This window comes from Vulpes vulpes, chromosome 15, assembly GCF_048418805.1.
Source record: "Vulpes vulpes isolate BD-2025 chromosome 15, VulVul3, whole genome shotgun sequence".
Lineage (NCBI taxonomy): Eukaryota > Metazoa > Chordata > Mammalia > Carnivora > Canidae > Vulpes > Vulpes vulpes.
In genome coordinates, this window is record NC_132794.1 from 14,160,958 (window position 1) to 14,172,957 (window position 12,000).

The 12,000-nt window shown below is 37.5% G+C and overlaps 1 protein-coding gene across 1 annotated transcript; it reads right to left on the reverse strand.

Moving 5' to 3' along the window:
* Positions 1-10,901: 10,901 nt before the first annotated feature.
* Positions 10,902-11,429, reverse strand: LOC112909493 (keratin-associated protein 13-1-like). Its single transcript, XM_025985446.2, has one exon. It carries the CDS (start codon positions 11,427-11,429, stop codon positions 10,902-10,904), a length of 528 nt encoding a protein of 175 aa, XP_025841231.2.
* Positions 11,430-12,000: the final 571 nt, after the last annotated feature.

The window sequence follows — 12,000 nt, forward strand, 5'->3', positions numbered from 1 at the left end:
ATAATACTAAAAGAAATTCCTAGTCAATAAATATGTAATAAATTATAAAAACAATATATACAGATGCCAGGATCAATATGTTTATTTACTTAAAATAATTAGATTTTTTTTTAAATTGAAGGTTATGTAATAATTAAACAATTTCCATTACCAATGCAGCTATATGATTTAAAACTTAGGTTAATTGCTTAATTTTACATTTTGGAAGAACCAATCTGAAACCTAAACTAGGTGGTCATAGAGTGGGTGGGCAATTAATCTTTGGACACCTTAAAGAGCGTTGTTTCTTGTGACAATAAGATAGTTAACATTCTGCAAAAAGATCTGGACATTCAACAAGTTATTCTGTAGAAGCCAGATCCATAGATTGGCTTCTATGGATAGCAAAATAGCTGGAGATTCCAAAAACCAAAATAATTTGGGTAGCATAATCTGGATTCACAGCCCAATGCAGGGAAGCCACAGATTCTATAATGCAGGGTTCTGAAGCTCCTGGGCCAACAGCTAAGTGAGTAGCAGCTTCTAGGTCCATAGCCCAGAGAACAGTAGCTTCTAGCCCAAAGCTGGACCCAGCAGAAGTCATCCAGGAGGGACTGCAGAGCTTGGGGGTCCTTGGGTGATAGCAGGGTGTCCTGCAGCTGGTGGGCTCAGAGCAGGTCTCCTGACAGCCACTGTGGAGGGAGAAGCCCCAGCTGGCAGGTGCTGGGAGAGCAGAGGTCAGTGCGGTAGACCAGGTTGCTGGGATAAGAAGAGCCACAGGAGGAACCTGGGTAGTGCAGGTATCCCTCATAGGAGCGGGAGAAGTTTACAGAGCAGCAGCTGTAGGACATATTCATAGGATATGTGAGTTCAGCTGAGAAAACACTGAAAATACTGAATTCACAGTGAGAATATTCTGAGGTTTATTCTACCTTCTGGACTGTGGCATTTATATACTCTCAGCCGTAGGTGTTGAAAGCAACAAAAGCTTCATCCCTATATTTGTACTCCTTCATTTGCATAGTATTAATTCAATCATCATTTCTGTAATTGCAGTTGCATAGTTTCCTATCTATGGTATTTATGAGGGCTGTAATAAATTTTTGTTATAACAGAGAGCCAATGAACTATTCTTACGTCAGAAATGCTATGGTCATTTTGCATAAATGGCCATGCCATTCTGGACAGGAATGCCCCTCCTTTTCTTCCTGGTATATGCCGTATGTGTATCTGATCCTCATTTTTATGGGGTGTGAGTTCCTTCTAAGGGTGGAGATTAAATGACTCTTTCTTCTTTCTTCTTTCTTTCTTTCTTTCTTTCTTTCTTTCTTTCTTTCTTTCTTTCTTTCTTTTCTTTCTTTCTTTCTTTTTCTTTCTTTCTTTTCTGTCTTTCTTTTAATTTGGTTGTTTGGTTATTTTAGACTTGACAAAAAAGGCTTCAAAAGATTGAAAACTACTTGTGACCATTCATTTTTGTCCAAAACTTATTTTCCAAGTATTAAATATCAATACAGAGTATCTCATGCCCAATGAAGAAGGCCCCAACAATGTTACAAATTGAATGGAGAGAGGCTAGGAACGGAAGGAACCTTGGACAAGTATTTGGAAGCAAGATATAAGAGCAGTATGTTGGAACAGAATTGCAAATGGAGATCAATTTGAGCCCATGAAAAGAGAATCAAAGAGCATTTATCAATTGAGGTGAAGGGAAGAAGTAAGTGATAGAGGACAGAGTGAGACATTCAGGCTTCTCTACCTTATTTTAAATTTATAATTTGTTGGATATAAATGTTATTCAAATCAAAACACTTCCAAAAGGATGAAATTTATGAATTTTTAAATACATTACACCTTTTTACAGTCTGCCTTTATAGACATCTCGCTCTTCTGAAATAGTCCTGTTTGGGCCTTGCAGCACCATCAACTTTTCTCTCACATTTTTCTCACTTATTGTCAATCATCTTCATTCTTCCCTGGACCATCTCCTTAAGATTAGTATTCCAGTGCAGGATACCTGAATGTCTACTTCTTTTTTTATCTTATTTTATTTAAATACAATTAATTAACATATAATTAACATATAATTAACATATAATGTAGCATTAGTTTCAGATGTAGAGTTCAGTTATTCATCAATTATATGTAAAACCCAGTGCACATTTTATTACATGCCCTCCTTAATGCCCAACACCCCCCCACCCACCTCTCCTCTAGCAACCCTCAGTTAGTTTCCTATAGTTGAGTCTCTAATGGTTTGCCTCCCTCTCTGACATTGTCTCATTTTATTTTTCCCTCCCTTCCCCTATGATCCTGTATTGTTTCTTAAACTCCACATATGAGTGAAACCATAGGATAAGGTCTTTGATTGGTTTATTTCACTTGGTTTAATACCCTCCAGTTCCACCCACGTCATTGCACACGGTAAGAGTCCATCCTTTCTGATGTCTGAGTAATACCCCATATCTTCTTCTTCTTCTTTTTTAAAAAAGATTTTATTTATTTATTCATGAGAGATACACAGAGAGAGGCAGAGACACAAGAAGAGGGATAAGTAGACTCCCAGCAAAGAGCCTGATGTGGGACTCAATCCTGGACCCCAGGATCATGCCCTGAGCCAAAGGCAGATGGTCAACCACTGAGCCACCCAGGCATCTCATACCATATCTTCTTTATCCATTCATCTGTTGATGAACATCTGGGCTCTTTCCATAGTTTGGCTATTGTGGACATTGCTGCTATAAACATTGGGATTGGGTCCATGTGTACCTTTGAGTCACTATGTTTGTATCCTTTGGGTTATTAGCTGGTAGGGCAATTTCTAGATCATAGAGTAGCTTTATTTTCAACTTTTTGAGGAACTTCCATACTGTTTTCCAGAGTGGCTGCACCAGCTTGCATTCCCACCAATGGTGTAAGAGGGTTCTCCTTTCTCCACATCCTCACCAACATTTGTTGTTTCTTGACTTGTCAATTTTAGCCATTCTGACTGGTGTGAAGTGGTATCCCATTGTGGTTTTGATTTGTATTTCCCTGATGCTGAGTGATGTTGAGCATTTTTTCATGTGTCTGTTGGCCAGTTGTATCTCTTTGGAGAAATGCCTAGTCTAATGAGCTCTCTAAACTAAATACTATAGGACTCTCTTTAGGTACAAACAAAATATTCTCAGAAGAAATATGGGAATGTAAGAAGAAATAAAAGGTAGATGTGTGGGTAAACATAAACTACATTTGAGTACAAATTTACAAACGAATAATTGAAATTATTTTTGGTTTTAAAACATATGTAGAATTAAAATGCACAAGGACAATAATGCTTAAAAAGAGATGCGTTTCATATAAGGCATTCTAAGGTTTTAGCATTATTAGGAAAGTTGTAAAATAATAATTTATATTAAAACAGAAATAAATCAAGAATGTACATCGAAATTTCTAAGACATTCTAAAATCAGTAAAACACTGCAAATATTACACTTAAATGGGGGAAGCGAGAATATTAAGGTTTTTAACTAATATTTAAAAAGCAGAAAAGGAAAGGAATAGCAATTAAAAAATAAAATAATAGGAAAATTATAGGTTTGTAGATATAAACTCATGTATATATGTATGTGCATATATACATATGAGTATATATAAAACATAAAAGGACTAACAAGTCCAATTCAAAGATTTGGAATGCCATATTGAGGTAGAGATAGAAAAACCATAATATTCCACTTTTAAGAGTAAGTGATAAAGAGGCACCTGGGTGGCTCAGTCGATTAAGAATCCAACTCTTGATTTCAGCTCAGGTCCTGACCTCAGGGTTGTGAGATGGAACTCTGAATAGAGCTCTATGCTGGGTATGGAGATTCTGACTCTTCTCCCTCTTTCCCCTCCCCCATTCATGCTCACTCTTTCCCTCTCTCTCTCTTTCTCCCTCTCTCTCTAAAACATATACATGTGCATATATTTATGCATATTTATGTATGTGTGTCTATATATATATATATGTCTATATATATATGTCTATATATATATGTCTATATATATATATATGTCTATATATATATGTCTATATATATATATATATAGACACACACACATTTTTTTTTTTTAATGAAAATGTTGACTCTGAGTTGTGGAAATAATGGCTTCCAAATATGTATTTGATTCTTATCTCTCTATTCTACCTAATTTTTTTTCATATCTGTGGTTTGTGGAACTATCAGATTTCCATTATATATTTTAGCTCCTACTTTTGCCACCCATTTAATTATTTTATGGGAGTTGCTATTCAACTTGTTATTAACCATCCAGAGGATTCAACTTTGATGAATCATCTTAACAAGTAACCAGGCATTTAAAAGGCATGAGTTGGAATATTAAAGCTGATGCCATCAGATAATGTGTTATCTATTTGTTATCTAGAAAGTGTTTCTGTTATATTTGCTCAATGTAGATAGGAGTTACTTGTGTCCTGCAAAAATGGTAAATACATCCAGTGGGAAGCTATACCATGACCAAGAAAGAAGTGGAAGAAGAAGGCAGCTAATATCTGAATTTCAGACATTTTGTATTGGTGGTAAAGATATTTTCTTTTTCACGGACAACTTTTAGTACCTATTTTAGGTACTAAAAACCTATTTGCAATTCTTTGCTGCTGAGATATTCTCTCAATTTTTTGTTGTCTTTATTATCTTCAATTTTAAAGCACACATTTCTTGAGCACAATATTATTCTAGGATGGCATCTGTGTTCTTTCAGAATTTTGAGTATTTTATTCAATCATCTTTGTAAGTAATTCATATCTTAGTCCTATTGTCACTTTTTTTTTTAAAAATCAGCTTTCTTTCTCAGATTTCTTAGAAATGTTTCTGTCATTGGTATTCATCAGATTTACTAGTATGTAGGCATGGTATTCTCTGTCTTTAACTTTTTGTTTGCAGCCTATATTGACTTTTTTGGGAAAATTTTTGCAGTTTCTCCCCAATATATTTTCTCCCTAATTCTTTTTCTTATTTGGTTCAGGACCCCAAATATAAGTATGTTAAATCTTTTCATTGTGGTCCATATTTGCATGAATTCCCTTCTCTACATTTTATCTCCATTTCTCTCCATGCACTAGTTTAGATAAATATTTCTCAATTAAGAGTGATTGTGCTTTCTATCCCCCAGGTAATATTTGGCAATATCTGGAAAGATTATTCTGGCTTTCATGACTAGGAAGCCTCTGATCTGCTTTGTGTTCATTTCCTTCTATTTAAAATAACCTGGATGCATTGGGTGGCTCACTTGTTTAAGCATCCAACTTTTGATTTTGGCTCAGGTCATAATCTCAAGGTTGTGAGATAGAGTCCTGCATCAGGCTCTGTGCTGGGTGTGTAGCTTGCTTAAGATTCTTTCTTCCTCTCCCTCTGCCTCTAAACAAACAAACAAACAAACCTGAATTTTGAAAGGAGTCTTCGTCATAGATCTATTTGAGGGTCGAAGGAAATAATGAGTAAGATATTCTTTGAACCTTGATTATAGCACTATTTAGGGATAATGTCTTTTTGTAATTTGTTTTTATTACTTAGTAACCTGCTATTTTTTATCTTAGTCTTATACAAGTTTAAGTACTTGGTCTGCAAAAGCTGAGAAAATTACCAAAAGAGTAAACATATATTGTCCCCAACTTTATAGTGAGGTCTAAAATAAATAGGTCTGTTGCTATAAAGTGCTTTTTTTTCACCTATATTTAGTTTGAGCTTTAGTAAAGCATTGATAAAGAATCACACACATTCTTTCCATACATAAAAAAAAAGTGTATTATGTTAGACATATATCAACGGATGTGTGAATCGGGCCATTTTTAACAATAAGATTTAGTTAAACTCATTAGAGTTCATTTAAGGTTAATATGAATTTTTAGAGTGGCCTTTTAGTTTTTCTTTTATTTACTATATTAACTATATAAGGCTAAATATCATTCTTGTTCACAGAATTCCTGAAGAATCTGTCCACTTCATAATCACATTCCCTCTGTCGACGTAGGTAAAAACCACATCATTTTTGAAGGATTCAAAATATATCCTAATTCTCAGACCTTCCCCATAAGACTCTAAAACTAAAAAAATATGAATGCCCAATAACTATAGTTTGAATAAGAAAAATATCCATAGTCCAAAGAAATTGTATCAAATTCATGGAATGCCTGGGTGCCTCAGCGGTTTAACATCTGCCTTTAGCTTAGGGCATGATCCTAGCCTCTGGGGATTGAGTCCTGCATTGGGGTCCCTGCAGGGAGCCTTTTTCTCCCTCTTCCTATGTCTCTGACTCTGTTTAGGTGTCTCTCATGAATAAATAAATAAAATAAAAAAAAATAATTATTTCAAATTCACAAGTTTTAGACTTCCAAATTTTACTCTGAGATGCATACTGAGCTTTTTTAAACCTGTTCAATCAAACTTAACAAAAATTCTACTCAATAATGTATAAACAAAAACATATAATATTGCAGAATAAATTAGTTTATTGGATTATAATCATTTAACTTTTTATCTATTTGGAGCAGGAAATAAATTAGCATGAACTCCATCCATAATGCTGATATTATACATGTTTTGGAGTTAAGTCATTAAATCAAAAACATGCAAGAATCAGTCTGTTAGACTATGCTTGATGGAAAGTAATTGGGTAAGGAACTGGTGATCAAAGTTTAAGACAGTTATCCCTGGGAATAATGAGCATGATGAAACTCTGAGTAGACATTTTGATAGCTTTGCTTAAATGTACTAGAACTCAACAAGTTGATTAGCAGAAGCCAGATAGACAGGTAGGTTGGCAACAAATCCCTGGTGGCTACTACAAGCAAAGTCGGTTGGGTGGCAGAAATTGGATCCATAGCTCAGGAAAGAGAAGCCACAGACTGTAATCTACCACTGGATCCACAGTCCCATGAATAGCAGCTTCTCGATCCATAACCTAGAGAGAGGCTGGTGTTGGACCCATAGATACAATATAAATTGACTGGCAGGGACTGCAGAGCATGGAGATCCTTGGGTGGTAGCAGAATGTCTGATAGGGGCTGGACACCACATAGGATGCTTAGCAGCTGGTGGGCTCACAGCAGGTCTCCTGACAGTCACTATAGCGAGAGGATCCCAGGTGACAGATGCTGGGGGAGCAGAGGTCAGTGTTGTAGACCAGATTTTGGGGGTAAGGGCCACAGGAGGAGCCGGGGTGGGTAGCTCAGGACACCTCCTCCTCCCACCCCCCCAGGAACTGGAAGGAGAATTTTCTAGAGCAGCAACTGTGGGACGTGTTGGCAGGACATAAGAGTTCTTGTTAGTCACCATGAGAAAATTCTGAGATTTTAAGATGATTTTGTGCACTGGATATTTTACATACTCATCAGTTGATATGACACAGTTACAGATACAGTCTTCTCATATCATCTGTGCATCCTCTTCTGCATTTGTGTAATTCATTAACCTTCTCTGTCATTGCAGTTGACTAACTTCATACCTGTTGTCCTTATGGATACAATGAATACAATGATCATTCCTATCTCAGTAATTCCAGAACTATTTGTCAGTAATCCTCAACCTTCTATGGCCAGGAAAGCCTATTCTTCTCTCTCTGGCTATGACTCCATGTATATCAGTTCCTGCTTTGCTCCAGGATACTTTCTGTCACTTTTCTACTATGTCAAGTGCTAAGTGACATAGCTTTATTTCTTATAAGGATACTTCTAGTGATTGATTCCACTTGTCACCACTGATTTACATTCTCCAAATTTATTCTCCATCTATCACATATTTTATAGCACTTCTCACATCCAATAGAAGGAAGAAAAATAACACATAATGGAATGTGGCTAGAAATAGGAAGGAGTCAAGCATTTAAAGGCAAAGAGACTCAAAAAGACTAAACAGAGGTGGAGTCACAAGAAAAGTTTGACTCAGACCATTTGAAGAGGGAGCAGAGATGATGATGACAATGTAGTTATCTAGAAAAAGGAAATGAAGAGACAGGGATTTCAATGATCTCTTCTACCTATTTTTAGCCTAATGGATCTTTTAATTTAAATGACATTTAAAACAAATAGTATCACATATTTTAATTTTACATTATCCAAATTTTTAAAGAATCTGGGGCCTCCTCCTAGAACAACTCAGCCTCTCTACTGCTCAGACTGAATGAATTTTGTGCATTTTCAAAGTCGTTTCCTTTCCTGTAATTTCCTCCAAAAATATAAAATAGGTGTCCCTGTATGGCTCAGTTGTTTAAGCAACTCTTGATTTCAACTCAGGTCATGATCTCAGGGTCATGAGATTAAGACCCCCATCAAGGCTTTATACTGCCTGCTTAAGATGCTCCCTCTCCATCTTCCTCTGCCTCCCCCACCTCTCTCTTTTTCTCAAAAAAAAATATATATATATATATAATAGCCTTCTTTTATCACTCTTCATTTTCTTTTGAATAGTACATTAACTGAGTATTAATTTCCAATGGGTTCACTATGTCAGATAAATTTGCACTGAAATAAATACTAACAGATTTTTGGAGGGCTAAAGGAAAATAATCTTAGGGGGAAACAGTTCCAAGAAAGATTAGGCATACTATTTACTAATTGTATTCTCTAGGAAGCAAGCACCAAGACATGGATAGAAGAAAAAAAAGTTTGTAAGAGTAGAATGAAAAAAGCCATTCTACCACTGTGTTCTAGTCACTGACCAGGAACTGCCACGAGGAGAACTTAACCTTGGCTTAAAAGCTGAGGTAGAACCCAAAGAAGCCAACAGAGAAAGCTGTCTGCTGGCCTCCCTTGTCAAAAACCAAGCAGCCATTCCTTTTGTGAAGTGATGTGATGTGCATTCCAGTGCAGATCTGTACCTGTTCCAGTTCACTGGTTGCACCTTCAGGGTCAACTTGTCAGGAAAGAGATTCTTCATGGCTCGGCTATGGCTCTTTTTGCAGGGGAACTATAAAAGGGCAGTGCCAGTGGCATGAAACACAGTCCCCGTCCCTGCATTTGGTCTTGGAGCTGCAGCTGCTGCTCACCATCTCCCTCCTTCACTATCCATTAGAGATTTGTCTCACCCTTAGTTACCACCTCTGGTGGTCATGGTGGATTTCTTGGTGGTCTTACCCAAATCTCATTCCTTAGAAGAATGAATCCTGATAACTGTACCTTTTTCTTCCTAGAGTTGCTGCATTCAACAAGTTATGTCCACAGGTGGATGGAAGGTTCCAAGACCCACTCAAGGAGATCAACTGAGCTTCACAAGTATTTCCCTTTCCTTCATTGTGTGACAGCAACCCTACCACTTTCTACTAATCATAATCACCTCCCCTTGGATAGATGACAACTCCTTTTTTTTTTTTTTTTTCCTTTTGGTTTCTGAAAACAAGGAGCCCAAAGTGCTCAGGCAGCAGTTGTAGTTGTAGTTCAATGAGATCCTCAGCAAGTCTGCCTTTGGGTGGCAGACTTTAAAATTCCAGCTACAGAAATAGGAAGCACAAAGTTCTTAAATGGGTCTTTAGAAGTGATAGGTGGATATTTGGAGCCCAATCTTTTGAGGATAGAGCCTCCACACTAATACTTCAACTTTACAGTCAGTAGACCAATCCAATGTACCATCAGACAGGCAGCTTCAGAGTGGTGTGGGTTTTTTGATAAACCTGTGGATCTCACTTATACTATCTCTACTATGAAGCAGATTTCCTGAGTGGATGCTACATTGTGAGCAATCCATGCTGGTAGAACAAGATATTCATTAACTCCTGAATAATGGTGCTGCTGAGGTAAGCATAAGAAGAAAACTCATACTCTAAATACATATCTATACATTTGAGAATGAACACTAACCTTTCCAGGGCAGAAGAGGACCAGGTTCAACTTGTAACCAAGCAGCCAGTTGGTCTTGAGGACTAAAATTATGCTGGGATTTTAGCATTAGCCTCCATTGCCAAGATTGGATATTCAGAGGTGACATTAATTATATCAGCCTTGTAAGTAGGAGCTTATGATAATGGACCCATCCATAGCTTCTGTGGTTTCTTGTTCAGCTTATCAGCATCATAAGGACAGCTGACAAAGGTAGGCTCACATAACTGTCAGAGTCGTTTTATCTACTTGATTGTTTCATTCCTCTTCCATGGTGGATGCAAAAGAAGAAACACACAGATCACACTTTGCACCCACCTGCATGTGTCTATCTACATGTCTGTAAACCAGATTTCTTTGTACCGACTTTCTAATATTCTCCCTTCCAGGTCCCTACCTAGCTGATCAGGCCAACTGTCCACGAATCTAAGATGAATCAGATGTGTTTTTTCCTTTTGTCAGCAAACATCAAGGTCCCATATCCTTTGGAGTAAACACGCTCTATATTGCTCTGAGGTTATTATTCATATACAATTTATGCATGCAAAAAAAGAATTCCAAAAAAATATTTTAGAGAAAAAATTGTCTAAAGCCTCAAATAAATTAGTTCAGGTTTATCAATCTATCAGACTTCCAGAGTTTGTTTCCAGAGACTTAGTAAACATTAACTTGAATACCCCCCCAAGAAACAAAAGAAAAAATAAAATTACCCAATTGAAACTAACAATAAAATAAGCAAAAATTTTGGAAGCCAGAATGAATTTATTACATTATATTCATAAATGTTTTCATCATTCTTTTGAGTAAAGTATATCAATAAGAATCCCATTAATTCATTAACATTAGTTCATGTTTATTAACATAAATTCCATTAATTTATCTCACAATTTATTTCATTAATTCCACTAATTTTATAAATTCATCCAATGAGATTAAATATATGCTAGGGACATTTTTTTGGCCAATACTTTCTGGCTGGAAGAAAGTTGACTGGATAGTATTTCTTGAAGATCATAAAGATGATGAACTCTCTGTTTAGAGGTTAGACATATTGCTCAAAATGTCTGGACCCTCAACAAGTGGATCTATAGAAGCCAGATCCACATGTTGGTCTGTAACAGGATGACTGGCAGCTCCTGGAAGTGAAGAAGGTTGGGCGGCAGAATCTGGATCCATAGCTCAGGGAAGGGAAGCCACAGACTCCAGAACCCAGGGATCTGAAACCCTTGGATCCACAGCCCCCTGAGTAGCAGCTTCTGGATCCATAGCCCAGGGAATGGCAGCTGCTGGACCCCAAACCCAGAGACCCAGAGCAAGTCGTCTGGCAGGGACTGCAGAGCGTGGAGGTCCTCGGGCGGTAGCAGGATGTCAGACAAGGTCTGGACACCACACAGGATGTCTGGCAGCTGGTAGGTTCACAGCAGGTCTCCTGACAGCCAGTGTGGAGGGAGGAGCCCACCTGGCAGGTGCTGGGAGAGCAGACCTCAGTGCGGTAGACCAGGTTGCTGGAGTGGGATGAGCCACAGGAGGAGCTGGGGTAGCGCAGGTATCCCCCAAAGGAGCGGGAGGAGAAGTTTCCAGAGCAGCAGCTGTAGGACATGTTGGCAGGAGATGTGAGTTCAGCTGGCTGACAGTGAGAGGATTCTGATGTTGAATGTCATCTGCTAGACTGGGGCACTTTTATACTCTTAGCCACGGGTGTGGCATTTTTTTACAGTTGCCTTTCCCACACTTGGAATCTCTCATTCCATATGTGTAATTCAATGATATTTTCTGTAATTGCAGATGATTCCTTCCATCTCATACTTACAGAATTCATCATGTTGTTATAGCACCAAGCCAACGAACTATTCCAAAGTCAGAAATGCTATGACTGTATGTCATTAATGACAGCTAATCATGGCCAGAAAAGCCCCTACTCTTCTCCTTGGATGAGACTCATTTTGCCTTTGCCCCTATGTTGGCTGGGGAAATGCTTAGATCTAAAGACAGAGATTGAGATTAAGTCTTTTTTTTTTTTTTCCAGTGGAATAGAGGCACCCTATTTGTCACCAATGATTTTCTTTTTGTAAATTTATTTCTTCCCCTAAAATTCATTTACATATATTACATTATATTACATATTGCCTCTCAAATCCAATGGTAAAGGGAAAACAGATAAGACAAATTGA

What these genes read in the sequence shown, in the direction of transcription:
- LOC112909493 (XM_025985446.2), bottom strand. Translation starts at nt 11,429, where the DNA reads ATGTCCTACAGCTGCTGCTCTGGAAACTTCTCCTCCCGCTCCTTTGGG.